Here is a 16,720-nt window from a genome sequence, read left to right as displayed (position 1 = left end):
TATTCTGTTATCTTCCCTTATGTTATGTTACCCGTTGATGTTTCAGTAAAAGATTTCTGTGGCACAAGTCTGCTGTTACTCATCCTTTCTTTTCCACTGATTGTTTCTCAGTCTGAGCCCCGAGCTAACCTCCAGAAGTTCACAAGGAATGCCAGCAGAGTCTTCCAGCTCTCTGCCAGGTAAGAGAGGTGGGAGAAGTGATGTGTTTGGAAGAGGAGAGTGTACAGGAGAGGAATAGAGGGTGTGGGAGCAGGGTTTTTCAATAATCATAGAATCATTTAGGTTGGAACAGACCTTCAAGACCCTCTGGTCCAACCATTAACTCAGCACTGCCATGTCCACCACAGCGATCCCTAACTTCCACATCCACGCATTTTTTTAATATTTCCAGGGATGGTGGTTCCACCACTGCCCTGATCTGCCTGCTCCAGTGGTTGACACCACTTTCGGTGAAGAAATTTTCCTTAATGTACAACCTGGATATCCTCTGGTGCAACTTGAGGCCATTTCCTCTCATCCTGGTTACCCAGGAGAAGAGATTGACCCTTGCCTGGCTGCACCCTCCTGTCAGGGAGCTGTAGAGAGTGAGAACTTCACCCCTGAGCCTCCTTTACTCCATGCTGAGCTCCTCCAACTCCCTTATGGTGCTCCAGACCCTTCCCCAGCTCAGTTCCCTTCTCTGGACACACTCCAGCACTCCAATTTCCTTCTTGTAATGAGTGGCCCAAAACTGAACCCAGGATACAAGTTGTGGCCTCACCACTGACAAATTCAGGGGGGCAGTCACTGCCCTGTCCTGCTGACCCCACTATTTGTGGTGCATTGTGGCAGTATTTAAGTTAACTACCTCAAAGTTAGCTTAGAAAAACCCCCAATGAGTGCAGCTGACAGGGCTTCTCCAGAGCTGCAAGAGCAGCAGGACAGGGCAGCCAGACTTTGCTGTGTTGATGGTACCTACTTTAGCTTGAATTTTGTATATAAACTGATTTTTGTTCACATGTGTGCCCCTAGTTTAGGGTGACCAGTCTTGTTTCATCAGAAACTTAAAGCTGTTCTGGAATCATCTGAGCATTTGTACCAGGAAGCAAATCACTGCTGCTCTGAAGAGATTAAAAATCCCTTTAGAACAAAGTTCATTTTCAAAAACAAGTTTCCAACCCCTTATTTCAGTCATCTCACAACCCCTAAATGTGGTTTAATTTTTTTTGGGGGTAAAAATATCAAGCTTGGGGAATTAGTTTGACCACTAGATGGCACAAACTGCTCAAATATACTGCCCGAAATAGCCGAAAAATCCGAAACCTCTCAGACAATGCACGGGAGAAACAAGTGCTGAGGATGCTCAGAGCCCTGCCATCAGGTTAGGTGAACCTCCTCATGAGAAATTTCATGAGGAGGACAGGATCTCAGTAGGATGATTTGTCCTATGTGTCCATTGGGCTGTTCCATGAGTTGTCCTCTCATGGTTGGGATTCCTCTGGAAGGAAATTTTAATGCACTGTCTGCCCTGAACTACCTGAATTAGTGTTGTGCAGAGCCTGTCCCTCAGAATAATTAAATTTTGTTAGCTTGGCTTGCACCTGGGGAGAAATGTCACGATTTCTGTGTCTGATGAGATAGTCAGCATTCTCTTCTCATATTGCATTTCATATCTGGGAATTTCCAGTGATCCAGGTAAGAACAGGGTGTACCTGCAAGGAACAGACTTGGTGTGACTACCCTGACATTAATCCCATCACACACCAGCCATTCTGGGAAATTATAGATATGAATGTACAGCAGTGCCCCAGACACAGTCAGACACCCCCAGAATCAAGGCCCTTTTGCAGAGGCTTTGGGCAATTTTCACCAGAATAATAGCAGATTTGGAAGCTTTGAAATGCTCTGCTGGGCCATGATGCACACAGCTAATGGCAGCAGGAAGATCAGCAGACACTGGGACCCCAGAAAATACCTTTCTACTCATCTCTGTCCTCAGGGAACCCTGCCTGGAGGGCTTCATCCAGGATTGGAGCCTTCAACATGACAAAAATGTGTTGGTGCAGGTCCAGAGAAGGCCACAAAGGTGCTCTGGGGGCTGGAGAACCTCTGCTATGGAGACAGGCTGGGAGAGCTGGGGGTGTTCGGCCTGGAGAAGAAAAGGCTCTGGAGACACTTTATTGCAGCCTTTCAGTACTTACAGGGAGCTTATAAAACTGACTTTTTACCTGGATATTTAGTGACAGGACAAGGGGGAACAGTTTTAAACTAAAAGAGGAGATGTTTCAATTAGATATTAGAAAGAAATTCTTTTTGCAGACAATGGTGAGGCACTGAACAGGTTGCCCAGAGAAGATGTGGGTGCCCCATCCCTGGAAGTGTGCAAGTCCAGGCTGGAGCAAGCTGGTGGCATTCCTGCTTATGGAAGGGGGGTTGGAACCAGATGATTTTTATGCTCCCTTCCAACCCAAACCATTCTGTGATTCTTTCAGGAACGCAGGCACCTCTCAATACTGTCAGAATTGGAGACCAGCAGATCACATCCAGATGTTTCAGAGGAGATTGCTTAGATTAAGACCTGAAGGAAAATACGGAATTCAATTCATTGAACGTCATGGTAACTAATTTTACCTCTGGACATTTCTCTGTGACTACACCTGTGTAACCCTTTGGGACTCCTGCCAATTTCTTGATCCATTTGCTGGCTTTGAATGCCACTAAAGTGTACAGTTTGTTGGTGCTTTGGGTGCATTTAGCTGCTGTTTCAGACACTTCTGGTTGGGCATTTAACCCTGCATGAGGTCACCAAGGTGCTCGTGTTTGTGTGTCAACATAGAGAAACTTCCTTGATATAAACCAATCTGTTCCAGGTGAAATGTGTGTGAAAGCTCAGCTGTTGGATCATGCCCCTCTCTCTGCTGTCTCTGCTCATGCTGGCTGCAGGCACATCAGGAAATTTAATTTGCTGAGCCCCCATCCAAAGAACAGCTGCTCATCTTGCTAAGTCTGCAAAAGTCAGCATTGAACATGTCTGATGTGAACACACCTGAGTAACTGCTTGTCTTGGACTCCAGCAGCATCCCCAGAACAGTGCCTGCCATGTTCACACCCCAAACCAGGAGAATGTATTCCAAGGAGGAGGAAGAGGGGATAATGTGAACAATCAAGACCCCAGGCTCAGTGTTCACTCAGCAAACCTAACTGCATCCAAACCACATTAAAACACACCCTGCTCTTACCCACGTGCTGTGTCCTTACGTGCCCTTGCTGAGGGCAGCATAAGCAGAACTGGCTGCTCCTAATCCCTTTAGGAAGGGCAGTGCTTTTCTCAGCTCACTCTGTCATGCCCGTTGGTTATCCTGTACCTGCTGGAGGATCCTGTTCTGGCTTGAATACCCTCTTTTCGCCAGGTGTGCTTAGGCTCAGCTTTATTGCAGCATCTTTGCAGTGTCTCTCCGTTCTGATACACCTCAGATCCCCACGTGGGCAGTGGGAGATGCAGAGTGGCCAAATGCTGCAGCTGGTGTGTCACCAGAGGACACAAGGGAAAAATGACGCACCATAGCTTTGGTCACCATGAAGAGACTAATTTATTTTTTCTGACTCTAATCATTTATAGTTCTCAAAAGGTGCCAGTGGATTGGAAGGTGAACGTGCCACCTCTCCAACGACACTGGACAAACTACCAGTACATCAAATTTCTCTGCCTCTATGAAAGAATGTAAAACAATAGGTTGTTTACAGAAAGTTGCGTGAGAAAGTTCTCTACAAGAATGTAAATTCAGAAGACTTTAGAAAATCCTAAGAAATCAGGGCGACACTGGTGAGATTTGGATGGTATTCCAAATGCCTCCTGAATGTGCAATGGCCATTTCAAACTGGCAAACATCTCCCCTTCTTGACCAGAAACTACTGTCACCCCTAGGGTTAGCAGGCTGCTTTTGGCTTGCATTTACAGGGGTGTTTTGATTCCCATTAGGTTTTCAAGAACAGGAGGGAAATCATGCTGTATGTATCGTTTGGATGCCTGTTTTCAGCATTTCCACCACTGCAGGACTTTTACACATCTGTGTCCCCAGGGTAGTGAAACACAGAGCAGGTTGAGAGCATCCTAATATCAGTAGTAAGGGCACAAGAGGCTGCAGTCCTATTTCCCACACTGCTCCCATGCACTTCTCTGAGCTAGGCAAGACATGTGGGAGCTGAAACTAACTAGAAACAGATGAAAGATACTTAAAGGCATCCTGCTGGTGTGTTCTTAAACCAGGTCTCAGCCTGAACCATCGCAGTGTCTTCACTGATTCCCAAATGGGTGGTTGAGACCTCTTCCACTGCACTTTGAAATGGTGAGGAGCTGAAGAAAATGCTCCAACTGTCTTCTGGCAGGGATCAAATCAGTAGAGGAACCACTTGGGATGTCTCTGGGGGCCTCAAGCATCCTGTCCCAGTCTCCTTCCAGCTTTCTACCAGCATCTTCTCTTCTCCATCCACATCAGCCTTCCATCATTCCCTGCAGTGCTGCCCAGTTCTGCAGCCCCCATTGAGAGTGTGGCCACTACAGAAGCCTTTGTAGCTGACAGTGGTCCCAGTGGGAAAAGGACTGGGCAGGTTTTTGATTCCTTCTCTCCTGCTGGCAATGCCAGCAGGGCCTCATGTGCGAACATGGTGTCACCTCAGCCTCAGTGACACCATCCATTTGCTAGTAAGTGAGTTCCAAAGATGAGCTTCTCTTTGCTCCATCTCCAGCTGTCCTCTTCCCTTCTGAAAGGAGAGCATCTCAAAAACACTTGTGAGATTTGGAGGACACAAAGCTTCAGAAAGGCCAGAGAGACACTGAGCCACTCACTGGACTGTTACTGCCATGGATGGGAGATGAACCACAACAGCTCCAGTCCCTGGTGGCCCAGAGCTGGAAAGGAAAAAGAAGATACAGTGGTTTGTATCATGTCAGGTTTGTGTGTGCAGCACAGGGAAGAGAAGAGAAGAGAAGAGAAGAGAAGAGAAGAGAAGAGAAGAGAAGAGAAGAGAAGAGAAGAGAAGAGAAGAGAAGAGAAGGAGAAGAACAAACACAAACAAAAAACCACAACAAATCAAGAAGAGGAAGTTTGTGTCTACTAGATTTGAGAAGTTACTGCTGTCATAGAAGAACAAAGTAGCAAATACGCCTGATTTGGGGCGAGGTGAGCGCTGCAGATACAAGCTCCCAAACGCCTGGAGGTAAGAGCTGCCAGGTCGGTGCCAGCTGGCATTGTCATGCCCCAGGAATGTCCCTGGCAGCTGCCAGCAGAATCCAGCCTGTCTCACAAGTGTCCACCTTCACCCGGGGCCTTTGGGAAATTGAAGGAAGGGCAGGAGGTCACTCCAGCTTTGTCCGGCTGAGAGGCACAGTCTGGATGGCAAGAGGGAGGTGGAATTACGTATCTTGGCCACCTTCTCGGTCGGACGGCTGCCAAGGTGAGCTGCCCTGGGGGCATCTTTCCTAAACCAGCCAGGGCTCTCCAGATGGGCTGTAAGAGAAGCTTTCCCTTCACAGAGGGTGGAACCAGAGGATTTTCCCATCCTTTAGGAAAGCCCCAACCTTGAAGCATCTCCTGGGCTTGCGCTCCCCAAGGGCGTGGGTAGGAGACACTGGCACTGGGGCACCATCCTGGCCCTTCCTCGCACCCAGCCAGCTGTAGGAACTGTCCCCTCAGCATTCCCCTCGCTGAGAGGGGCTGTAGGTGCCGAAATGACAAGTGGCAACACCTCGGGGCCCCCCAGCACCGCCGCTGTCCTGCAGGGGACGAGAGGGGGCTGAGGAAGAGCGCGGAGTCCTGAGGAAGGGCACGGCTCCTGCTGCGGGACCCCCGGCTGGGGATGCGGACCCTGCAGGGATTCCCTGCAGCACAGGAGGCCGCCCTGCGCGGAAAAGGGGCCGGTCCCGAGCTGGGGAGGAGGAGGAGGAGGAGGAGGAGGAGGAGGAGAGGGTGGGTCGCTGTGTCTCCTGTCAGGCTCCCGCAGCCGGGCCGGCAGCGCGGGCGGCAGCGGGGCTGGCTGTGCGCTCACCGCGGGGCAGCAGCCCCGGCGCTCCGCTCCACCATGATCCTCTGGCTGTGCCTCTGCTGGGGCTTCTCCCCCTCGGCGGGACAGCCCGACTCGGAGCTGATGGCCAGGTACCTGGAGGAGCAGCTGCTGGCGGACTACAGCATCGTGGAGCAGGTAGGATTTGAGGCGCAGCTCGTTCGGGAGCATCAGGTGGCCGCGGCTGGCTCGTCCCCTCTTCAGCAGCAGTATTGGCAAGCGGGGCAGTGTGATAAAAACGCATTTATTCCACCTGTCCGTGCAGCTGAGCTCCGTGGGAGGTGCTAGAGCAGCACGGGGCTGTGCTGGAGGTGCTGAGCCAGGAGATCAGCCTGCCGTGCTGTGGTGCTGCTGCCCCGGGACGGTTCGGTGTGGCACCCATCCCCACGGCTGGGCTAACGAGGCGTTCCACAGGCACGGGCGAGCTAACGCCGTGTCCTGGCCACACTCCAGTCTGACTCATTCCGAGTATTTCAAGCTCGGGGAATAGTTTTTTCTGCCTGTGGTCTTACTGTACTTGATTTTTAACTCGTGCTGGCTGACACAAACCACATGAATTTCAGCTTCTAAAACGCTTCTTGACAATGAAAGAAAAAAAAGAAATCTGCAAGTGAGGGCTATTATGTTGTGTTATTGTGCGGCTTAGATTTTCTAAGGAAATGGGGTTGAAAGAGCAATGAACTTTTTGCAAGAGTTTGGGTGGTGGTTTGGGAGGCTGTGATCTATTTCAAGTGGAAAGTGTCCCTGCACATGGCAGAGGGGCTGGAACTAGATGATCTTTAAGGTTCCTTCCAATCCAAACCACTCGGATTCTATAAAAGAGGGCTTCAGATCTGTGCTCACATCTATCGGGTCCATAAGAGATACCTACCACATGTGACTTTGGATCACTTAGGGCATCAGTAATTTATCTAAATCTGATCAGATCTGAGAGGCTCGGTAGCACCTGAGGCACCCATGTGGGCCTAAGATACAATGCAGGAACTGTGGAATACCTGTGCCTTGCTGGAGGTCAGGTGGGAAAATCCAGTTTGTCTAAAATGTCAGTACTTGTCTGTATTTGGCATCTTCTGCCATGCAGCAGGTGGGAAGAGTGAGACTCCTCACGTGTGTCTGTATCTATCCCACCTAGAACAGAAGGAATCTCTCTCCAGAAGCATCCACATCTCTCCCCTATGGGCACACCAAAACCTTTGTTTTCAATCCTGATTACTATGGATGGATATTCCTTTTGGGGAAATTCAGCCACAAACCAACACTGTTTTACAAACCCAAGTTTGTAATTGTACAAATCCAAGTGGGAGAGAGTGTCTCCAACACTGCCAGTGGAGTGGTATCTGGGATCACTCACCTGCTTTAGGGAGAAAATCAGTTGCAAAGCTGAAAGAAGTGGCTCGCAGTGCTGGAGTAACCTGGTTGACGTTGCTTGAGGTACATGAGGGTGTTTTCACAGGAGCTGTGCTGCTGGCAGGTCAGTGGCAGCAGTCACTTCCACCAGAAAAGCAGTGATGTGTAAATAGGTGTGGTGACCTGGTGCCCTGGGACAGCCAGGTCTAGAAGAGGACTTCTGTCTGTCCTCACTGAACACCTGAGCCAGGATGAGAACAGGCAGGTGCTCCCCTAGATTGAGATCCTGCACAAGAAACAAATCCACTGCACAGTTTATATCCCATCCACCATGCTGGGACTAACAGCTAGCAGTAACTTAGGGGGTCACTACTAGCAATTATCTGGCTTTAATGAATGTGCTGGAAAGCTTTAAAGCTAAGAGTTGATGCTAATTTGGAAATTGTTCCATTAGATGATGCCAGTGAAGCTGCTTGATTGGAACAGTCAAATGGACTGATAACAAACCCTGCAGCAGTGTTTTGGCAGTAGTCATGAAGTCCTAGAAAATGAGATACTGCTATCTGGTGATCCTTAGCTCCTCACTGATGTCCACTGGGTATCCCCAAGGCTTTAGAAGGTGGTTCTTGAAGTCACACAGAGCCTTCTTATGCAATTCAGAATGCAAACAAAATGGGTTTTGGTGGGGAAAGATAAAAATAGGAACCAAGTTTCCAGTTCCACTGATTAGTCTTTAAAAACCCCTGTGATCAGAACAACAGGTGGATTTATTCCAAAAGGTAAACCTTCAGTAAAAAAAATACTGAGGGTTACTGATCTCTCGTCCCTGCCTCTGGTCCAAGCAGAGCCAACTTCACAGACATTCATCTGTCTTGTTCTGAAGAACCTGCAGTGATGGAGACTCTGCAGCCTCTCACAGTAGGCTCCTGAGGGGCTTTATTTGTCTGAGATAACAGACCCAGACAGAAAGTTTCTTCCAAATCTTAAGATGCAAACATCCTCTCCTCTCCTCTCCTCTCCTCTCCTCTCCTCTCCTCTCCTCTCCTCTCCTCTCCTCTCCTCTCCTCTCCTCTCCTCTCCTCTCCTCTCCTCTCCTCTCCTCTCCTCTCCTCTCCTCTCCTCTCCTCTCCTCTCCTCTCCTCTCCTCTCCTCTCCTCTCCTCTCCCCCAAGGGAGCTATTTTCCCTTGGTTCTAATTTCACAAGATGATGGCTAAAATGATGCAGAAGGAAATAGTAAAGATTCTCGTGCATGAAACTTTAATTTCCCTGTTGGGCATCCCTGAGCTTTCAGTGCACAATATAAATAGACATAAAGTCATCTCTTTGGCAAGGGCTGCTGCTATTTCAGAGTAAATCAACTGAAAGGGCAAACCAGGTAAAAACATTTTGTTGCATTCTTCTGCTCTCTGGGGTTCTGCTGACATTTTAAGATGGCACTTGGCTTCCCTCATTGACAAAATACTTGCTTTGGGGAGGGACTTGATTTGGAGATGTTGAGCTGGGTCTCACACCATGTGAGAAAAAGTCAGAGGAGCTGATGAGAAGAGTGAGACAGTGAGTACAATTGCACTGTCATAGGTGAAGCACTTTGTTTCATAATGAGGTCTGTGGCTGAATTTAAATATCTTTATTCCTGTTTTGCACATAACTAGTGCTTTTCTGTCACCGCACAATAAATACACAGTACCTGTGGAGAGTATTTAGGCAACAGATCTGCTCTTGAGCTAATATTTATACAGCTGAAGCTGTAGGATTAATTTAAACAAGTTATAGAACCACAGAATTATTTGGGTTGGAGGGGACTTTAAAGAGCATCCAGTTCCATACCCTTGCTGTGAGCAGGGACATCTTCCACTAGACCAGGCTGCTCAAAACCCCATCCAGCCTGGCCTTCAATACTTCCAGGGATGTTCTTAGCATCCAGGGCCAGGGGTAAAGGCTGACCTTCCTGCCATCATCTAGAGGGTCCCTTGCCAAGCACCATTTGCCAAACAGCCAGCACCTCCTCACCTGAGACAGCCACATTCCACTGCTGAGCTTTGATCAGTGGGTCTGATAACACAGAAGAGACTCAGGTTTTAATTTTTAACCAGAGGAACATTTGAACCTGGCCATGGGTGATCAGTCACACAGCCCCGTGTCTGGGATTAAACAAGTGACATGTCTGCTGGAAGCTGAACAGAACCCACTCACTCTCTTTTAACTCTTTGCAGGTTGCTCGCCGTGTTCCAAGACAGGCCAAATTCCTGCAGAGGCTGGTACGTATCACACCCTTTGTTTTACCTCACGGGAACTACACTTTCCCTGGATGCGTGTGTTTGTGTGCATCCTGGTGCCCAAGAATGAACTATTTGATGGAAGACTGAGATTCTGGGTAAAGAAAAAAAAAAGAAATCTTCATTTTGATCAATGCAACAGGTACAGGTTCTTCTATATTTCCCAATCCATCTTCTCAAGCCCAGATTTGGAGGAAGAACATCTAATGTTACCAACCTTAACAACGCAGTGAACATTAGCCTGATGAAATCTCATTGAGTTTGAAGAGAAAGGGAGTTTGCTTTGGAATTTGAAGATCTCTGTCATTCTCTGACAAAATCTCCTGGAGAAAGAAAGAAAACAAGGAAGCCAATATCCTTCTTCAGCACAGAAATAGAAAACTTAGATGTAGAGAGGCGGCCAGTAGAATTGCTGATCGTGGCCAGTTATTTTTCTGGCTTTTCTGGGGGACTTCCCAGTTGAGAACTGGTGGAACTCATTTCACACCTGAGCAGCCATCACCTTAGCAGCTTCTCATCCCCTTCATCTTTGACAATTTGGAATCAGCAGCCTAGAGAGAAACTCTCAGGCTTATTACCAGTTTATTGCTTCTAATCTGAGAGACAGTCAATTTGTTTTGATGAAAGTAACTGATAAAGGCAAAAATATTGAATGGATTTCACATATTCAGCTCTTATTCTGTTCTTCTAAATATTTCATGTAAATGAGCATAACATAATTTGTTTGGTGAGAAAATCTCAGCTGCCAGTTCATCATTATAACTGGGACACCTCCACAAAGCATCCAGCCAACATGCCTCATGGCAGTGTGCTAATCTGCTGCCTTGGCATTCCCTCACTTAATTTTTAATAGGGATAGTAAGTCATGGTAATAATAACATTAAACAAATGGTTTGTTTTGCTTTTTTTTTTTTTTTCCCTTTGAGCTGCCTCTTATCTTCTGAAGGTTGTCTTGGTTTGAACAGACAGGTGTCTGCTAAGGAAGACAGGAGCCTTCCTTGAAATGGAAAATGTAAACCCCCTCCATCTGAATTATTATAATTTTGAAATTAAGGGGCTCTCAGGCAAAGATATGGGAGTAGGAATAACAGTTCTTTACTAGGAAAATTAAAAATACAAATGCAATAGTACAAAACAGAAAACAAACCACTGCCAGAGTCAGAACAGAGCTGACCCCCTGTGGGTCAGGGAGGTGGCAGCAGTCCCGTCCCATGGTGGCTCAGCCCTCCTGCAGTGCCAGCTGTGCTTCTGCTGGAGCAGGGATCCTGCACAAGGCTGGAGTTTTCCTCTGAAGCTCCAGGGCTGCTGGAGATGGGCCTGGGCTCCCTCTGGGAATGCAGTGGAGAAGAAAGCTGCTCCTCTGGCAATGCAGTGGGCAAAGGCTGCTGTGGTGTTGCAGGAGTCAGATTGGATCCAGGTAGGAATGCTTGGCTCCTCCCCTGGGCGGAGCATCTCCCCAGGGGATGATGGAATTTTCTCAGCCCTGCAGGGCCACGCAGTGGCCATGAAGAGAAGAGATCTCCTGGAGGGAGGATTGGGTGTGGGAGAGATAAAGAAAACACTGCCCCATGAACAGCAGAAAACTGCCCCACCTCTGACAGAAGGGAAATAGAATACACACCCCCATTTCCAACCTAAGACAAAGCCTCAATAAAAAGTGCAGAAAACAAACGGGCGTTTGTGCAGCTGTAAGTCAGAGCACCAGGCACTGATGGATTGTGCAAGAGCTCCAGGGAATGCAGCACAGGAATCACAGAGTGGAACTCGGGCTGCCTGCCCAGCCTGACTGAGCAACCTGTTTGGAAATGCCTGTGCCCCCACCATTTATCTTTTCTATATATAGGGAATAGCAGATCCCTTCCAGGGATGGGAAGGTGAACCAATTCTTTCAACCTCAGCTCTATGTGATGCCCTTATTCAGTGTTTGATTTTCCCGACAGCAAATCACATCCACCAGGAAGGGGGAGGGATGTTGAATGTCTTTTTTTGTTGTGTTTTTTTGCCATTCCTCAGATTGTAAGGATATCAGAACTGGAGCTTTTTCAGTGGGATAGAGATATTTTCCCCATCCCTGGAAGTGTCCAAGGCCAGGTTGGACAAGGCTTGGAGTAACCTGGTCTAGTGGAAGGTGTTCCTGCCCATGACAGGGGTTAGAACTAGATGGGCTTTAAGGTCCTTGCAACCCAGTTCATTCTGTGATTCTAAAACGAGATCAGCTGAAGCCAGCAGAGAGTGGATTTAGCAAAAAAACCCTAAGTGACTTTTTTTTGCATATAAAATACCATTAAGCTGTGGAACTTGCAGCAGGATGTTGTGGATGCTAAAAGTTTACATGGATTCAAAAAGCAGCTGTGTAAAGTAATAGAAAAAAAATCCACAGAATACAAATATACCACAAAAATACCACCCTTGACTCTGGAGTTACTTCAGACAGAAATTACTGAAAACTGAGAGAATATTTCAGGGTAGTATCAGTGCAGGTTGGACTGATTTTCCACTCTCCTCAAAGCATGTGCTGTTGGTCTCTGCCAGTGACAGGCTACGGGGTTAGAATGGCTTTTTTCTCACCCAACACAACCATTCTCCTGTTGTTGTCATAACAACAGCAAGTTCATGCTCTTTGTCACGTTTGAAAGACTTCCCGAGTTCCTGTGAATCCATCAGTGCATGCACAGTGTCACACAGGTCACTGCAGAGCCACTTGTATCTCAAGTGAAAGGCAAAGGGCTTGATCCTCTTTTACTGATCATCTGTCAGCTACATATAAACTCACAGTTTTTTATGAACTGCAGCACATGGGGTGAATGCAGAAGGTCTGACACCAAAGAATGTGCTTTAGTGTCCGATTCTTTCTGTTATTAAATCCTCTGTGAACCTTGCTATGCCACAGGCAATTAGTGGCATGGACACTGAATGAAGCATCAGCTCATTATATCTGAAAACATTCTACAACCCTATTTCAATCAAAACTCCCCATCTTCTCCACCTTCAGGATAATGAGACTGGGAAGCCATGCCTATGCATCAGGGAAGGTCCTGAGAACAGCAGGATCTAGTTCTAATTAACAGCAGTTAATTAAGCAGTGGTCTGAGGGTGGGACATTAAATCTGTGCAGAGGTGTTCTAGCCTAGATCCACAGATCCATTGCACTGGTCTGCCTAAAATCAGTGAGATGAATCCTACCCTAGAAGTTCTAATCTCTTGCCATTGTGCTCCACATGAGCTGAGCAGGATCCTGGACACAGAGCACATTCCCCAGCTGAAGACATCTATCACAACCAGGTTCATCTGAGACACATTATCAGTCTTTCCAAGCATTGCAAGTGTAAGCAGGCAGGGCTTTATGCCAAGTCTGTTGGTAGATCTGTGTTTCCAGTGGATCCTCATTCTTCCATTTGCCTGGAATTCACTAGCCCAGCAGCTTGTTTAGTTGGATTCTCAGTTACTTCTGGATTCTCAGTTACTTCTGGTGCCATCAGCTACTGCAGAAATGTTCTTGTTTTCTACTCAGACAGACACTTGCTCCCTTTCTTAAGCTGTTTGCCAGAATTATTTTTGTTCTGAAAGAAAGCCTGGACATGCAGCTGAAGAGCCTGTTCTTGTCCTCACAACTCTTACGTGACTGTGAGTTTTTACCAACCTCAGTAGGAAGAGTCTTGCTGTATTTGGCTTAGTGGTGTTGCTCTGTATTTACAGTGCATTTTACCCTATATCTCCCTTCTGATTTTGAGGGTTTGGTCTTTGACTGTGTAAGTCGATGCACAGCTTTTTCTTTTTCAAGGGCTGCTTACAGTTAAGTATACTGAAGTATTCCAGGAAGAAAACATTTGAGCTCCATGGAGATGGTGCTGTCAAAAAACACATTAGTCTGGAGAAATGCTCCAACTCAGGACTTGTGCACGAAAACACATTCCCAAGAAGCAGAAATTGGCTTTCAGCTTCCAGTGCTACATCATGTGTCATTCACTGCTGTCTCTGCTGCTTCTCTGCTGGAAGGAGTCCAGTGTGGGCTAAAAAGCTTAAAATATTTTGCTTGAGATGTCACAGTGTCAGTGTTTTTTATAAAGTGTCTTCATCTATTGGTGCAGAGTTCCAGGATGGATTCTCAGCAGAGGAGGACTCAGTTGACTCCATTGACAGCAGTTTCTCTGTTTACATAACTGAGGGATCTGACTGGATGAATGTGGAGGTGCTTCTTTATAAATGGTGATGTCAGTCTTTCAAGTCTTCCATCTGCTCCTGTGCACAGTGCACAAAGCAGGGTCTGTGACACAGTTCTGGACCCCATGGGGGATGTATTTTGGGCTTTTCTTCCCAGGCCACAAGGGAATAATCCTGATCCTCTCACACAGTCAGAGTTGAAGGCTTCATTTTAGGACACAGATGGATTTTGTCAGGGTGTTTCACAACTTAAAGGCTGGCATAAGCAGAGCTCTCAGAACTTTCCCAAGCACTGGACAAAGTTTGTGGCCCCTGTGCATGAACAAAGGCAGTACCACGTTCCTGATTTACTGTTTGCAGCTCACCTGAAATTTTGAGGACAAGCCCACTTTTGCCTGTTGCTGTCAGGAGGTCTAATACTCTATGCATGGGAGTTTGCTAGTCCATATTAAATATTGAATCCATTGAAACACTGAAGGGGTCGCTTATCCAGCTGCCTGTTTAGGGGTGACCTTTTTGATTCCCATAGGAAACCAGGCCTCGGATGTCTGAGTTCCACGTGAGATCCACGATCATTTCCCGGTATGCTTTCACCACCGTGTCCTGCAACATGGTGAACAGCGGCTCCGAGGCACGGGAAGCCGTGTTTGAGATGCAGATCCCAGCTGCAGCTTTCATCTCCAACTTTACCATGTAAGTAAGTAATGCACAGACCAAGTCTATGGATGCCACGATAATAAATTCAAATCCTCAGTGGAAACAGGGAGGAAACTATTCTATTTCCCCTTTGAGTGTCTTTCAACCACTTCCTTCTCCTCCTCTCTCTGATTTGAATGAGAAAACTCTCTTCAAGACGTTAAAGACCTTTCCAGAGAAAGTTTCAGCAACACTGGTAGATATATTTATCTCACCTGACTGACTGTAGTACCTAAGAAGATTGTTATTTCATGTTCTCCACATTGTCAATGGAGCAGAAGTCAATTCCAACGAGCAGATAGGTTCAGTGGCTGCTAGAGTTGTGAATGATAAACCAAATAGAAAGAAACCTCATACTGAAATGACCAATAAATTAAACTCTTGGTCTCAAACATATTTGGTTTGATCATGCTCAGAATCCTCTCTACAGATATTGGGGCCACAGCTTCAGACTCGACCAAAGGGGATAGGGGACCCACTCTTTAAGAAATATTTCCATTTAGAGTGAATAGGAAGAATAAGAGATTTTTGCCTTTGTACTGGGTGGGTATTTCCAGCCAGGGAACTTCTGAGTTGGCTTCTATCCCAGAGACTTGGGTGGACTCAGGAGAGTGACACCAGCAGCACTCTGAGATTCTTCTCACGTCAAAGTCTGTGAATGCACCTGCAGCAAATGTACACCTGTCACTGTGCTTGGGTGCAGAGTGACCATGCTGACATCTCTGATCTCTCCAGGAGCATTGGCAACACGACTTATTATGGAGAGGTCACTGGGAAAGAAAAGAAAAATCACACTGATGACAAAGAAAGGCACAAGAAACCTCCAAGCCCCACAGAAGGAAGGTAAGTGTTGTGCATTTGGCTGTGTTCTGGGAAGTGATGCATTCTCCTGCCATCTTTATCTTGGCTGCCTTGGCATGCCCATCCATGGATTTACAGGAAGGAGCAAAACTAAACTGAATATTATCTGCACTGCCTGGTGTCATTCCTATACTCCAAGCCAAGAAAAATTGCGTGTGGCCTTTTCTAACCCTGTCACACAACTTTTTAAATTCCAAGATGCTCCAGAATACATTACTGGGGTCATTCTTGTTACTTCCTGAATAAGAGAAAAGAAATTAAGGGTGCTGTCATGAACAGAGTCATCCACTTCACACAAGAGGGAAGCAAGAATATCCTTTATTTATATAAAGCAGTAAATCAACAAAATTCAATGGTAAATGCAACAGGAGTTCAACAAGATTCAATGGGAAGGTTCAGTTGATTATTTACAGGGAACAGGGTCAGGCAAAACTATGGCGGGGAGGCAAAGGAGGTAACGTGTGATGTGCATCGGATGTGAAGCTGCCTTTGGATTTTCCTTCCAGGGAGAATGGCTATGAGACATTCAAGGCCTCTGTCTTCATTCCTCGCAAGATGCAGGCCAGGTTCATTTTGCATTACGAAGAACTTCTGCAGAGGCGACTGGGGAAATACGAATACACCGTCAGCATCCGGCCCCAGCAGCTGGTGGGGCGGCTGCGGGTGGAGGTGAACATCCTGGAGAACTCAGGAATAGTGTCCCTGGAGGTGCCTCCCCTTCGGAACAGCAAGCAGAAGGGCAACGGGAAAGCTGAAGGTAAGGAGAGATTTTACGACCCGTGGTTGTGTTATCTGTGGGGCCTTGATCGCTTCTCAAGAAGTGGCCTGGCAGCGCTGGATCTGTTTTCTCTGGATGACTGTGTCTGTGTGGTATCTGTGCCTCAGCCTGTGAGGACTTTGAAGCTTAATGAATACAGGGCTGATCCCATTCATCTCAATAGGGTTTTTTTCTTTGCTATTGTCTTTAAGAGCTTTGAACTGGGCCTTCAGGCCTTGTGCTCAGCACTGGAGCAGGCTCTTCCCTGGCCTCTGTGTCTCCTGGGAACTGTTTATTTTAAGTGAATTGTTTTTTCCATCCATCCATGCCAAGGAAGATAGGAAATCCTGCACTTCAGAACATGGGAAATTCCAAGAGGAAAATCCATATTTTGCCAAAGCACTAAGTGCTGTCTGAGCATCAGCTCTTACCCCTAACCATCCTTGCTCACTGTTCAGACAGTGTAAATGCAATTTTTTTCTGCCATTAACCAACAGCTCAGGATACTGTGGTTGCTGCATGTTGTCAAAAAACACCAAAAAAGAAGGACGGAATGAGGATGCAGAGTCTTTTGGGACTTGA

At 47.0% G+C, this 16,720-nt stretch overlaps 1 protein-coding gene across 1 annotated transcript in view; it reads left to right on the top strand.

The window, feature by feature from the left end:
- The first annotated feature begins 6,032 nt into the window (after positions 1-6,032).
- The window catches only part of ITIH5 (inter-alpha-trypsin inhibitor heavy chain 5), a 42,147-nt gene continuing 31,459 nt past the window's right edge, over positions 6,033-16,720 (top strand). The window contains exons 1-5 of the mRNA XM_068189435.1: positions 6,033-6,177; positions 9,601-9,645; positions 14,354-14,517; positions 15,256-15,363; positions 15,888-16,138. Of these exons, the coding sequence (XP_068045536.1) occupies positions 6,058-6,177; positions 9,601-9,645; positions 14,354-14,517; positions 15,256-15,363; positions 15,888-16,138 (688 nt within the window). The 5' untranslated portion in view covers positions 6,033-6,057. The remainder of the gene's footprint in view (positions 6,178-9,600; positions 9,646-14,353; positions 14,518-15,255; positions 15,364-15,887; positions 16,139-16,720) is intronic.

Source organism: Anomalospiza imberbis, chromosome 5 (assembly GCF_031753505.1).
Source record: "Anomalospiza imberbis isolate Cuckoo-Finch-1a 21T00152 chromosome 5, ASM3175350v1, whole genome shotgun sequence".
Classification (NCBI taxonomy): domain Eukaryota; kingdom Metazoa; phylum Chordata; class Aves; order Passeriformes; family Viduidae; genus Anomalospiza; species Anomalospiza imberbis.
This window is presented reverse-complemented; position numbering and strand designations above follow the sequence as displayed.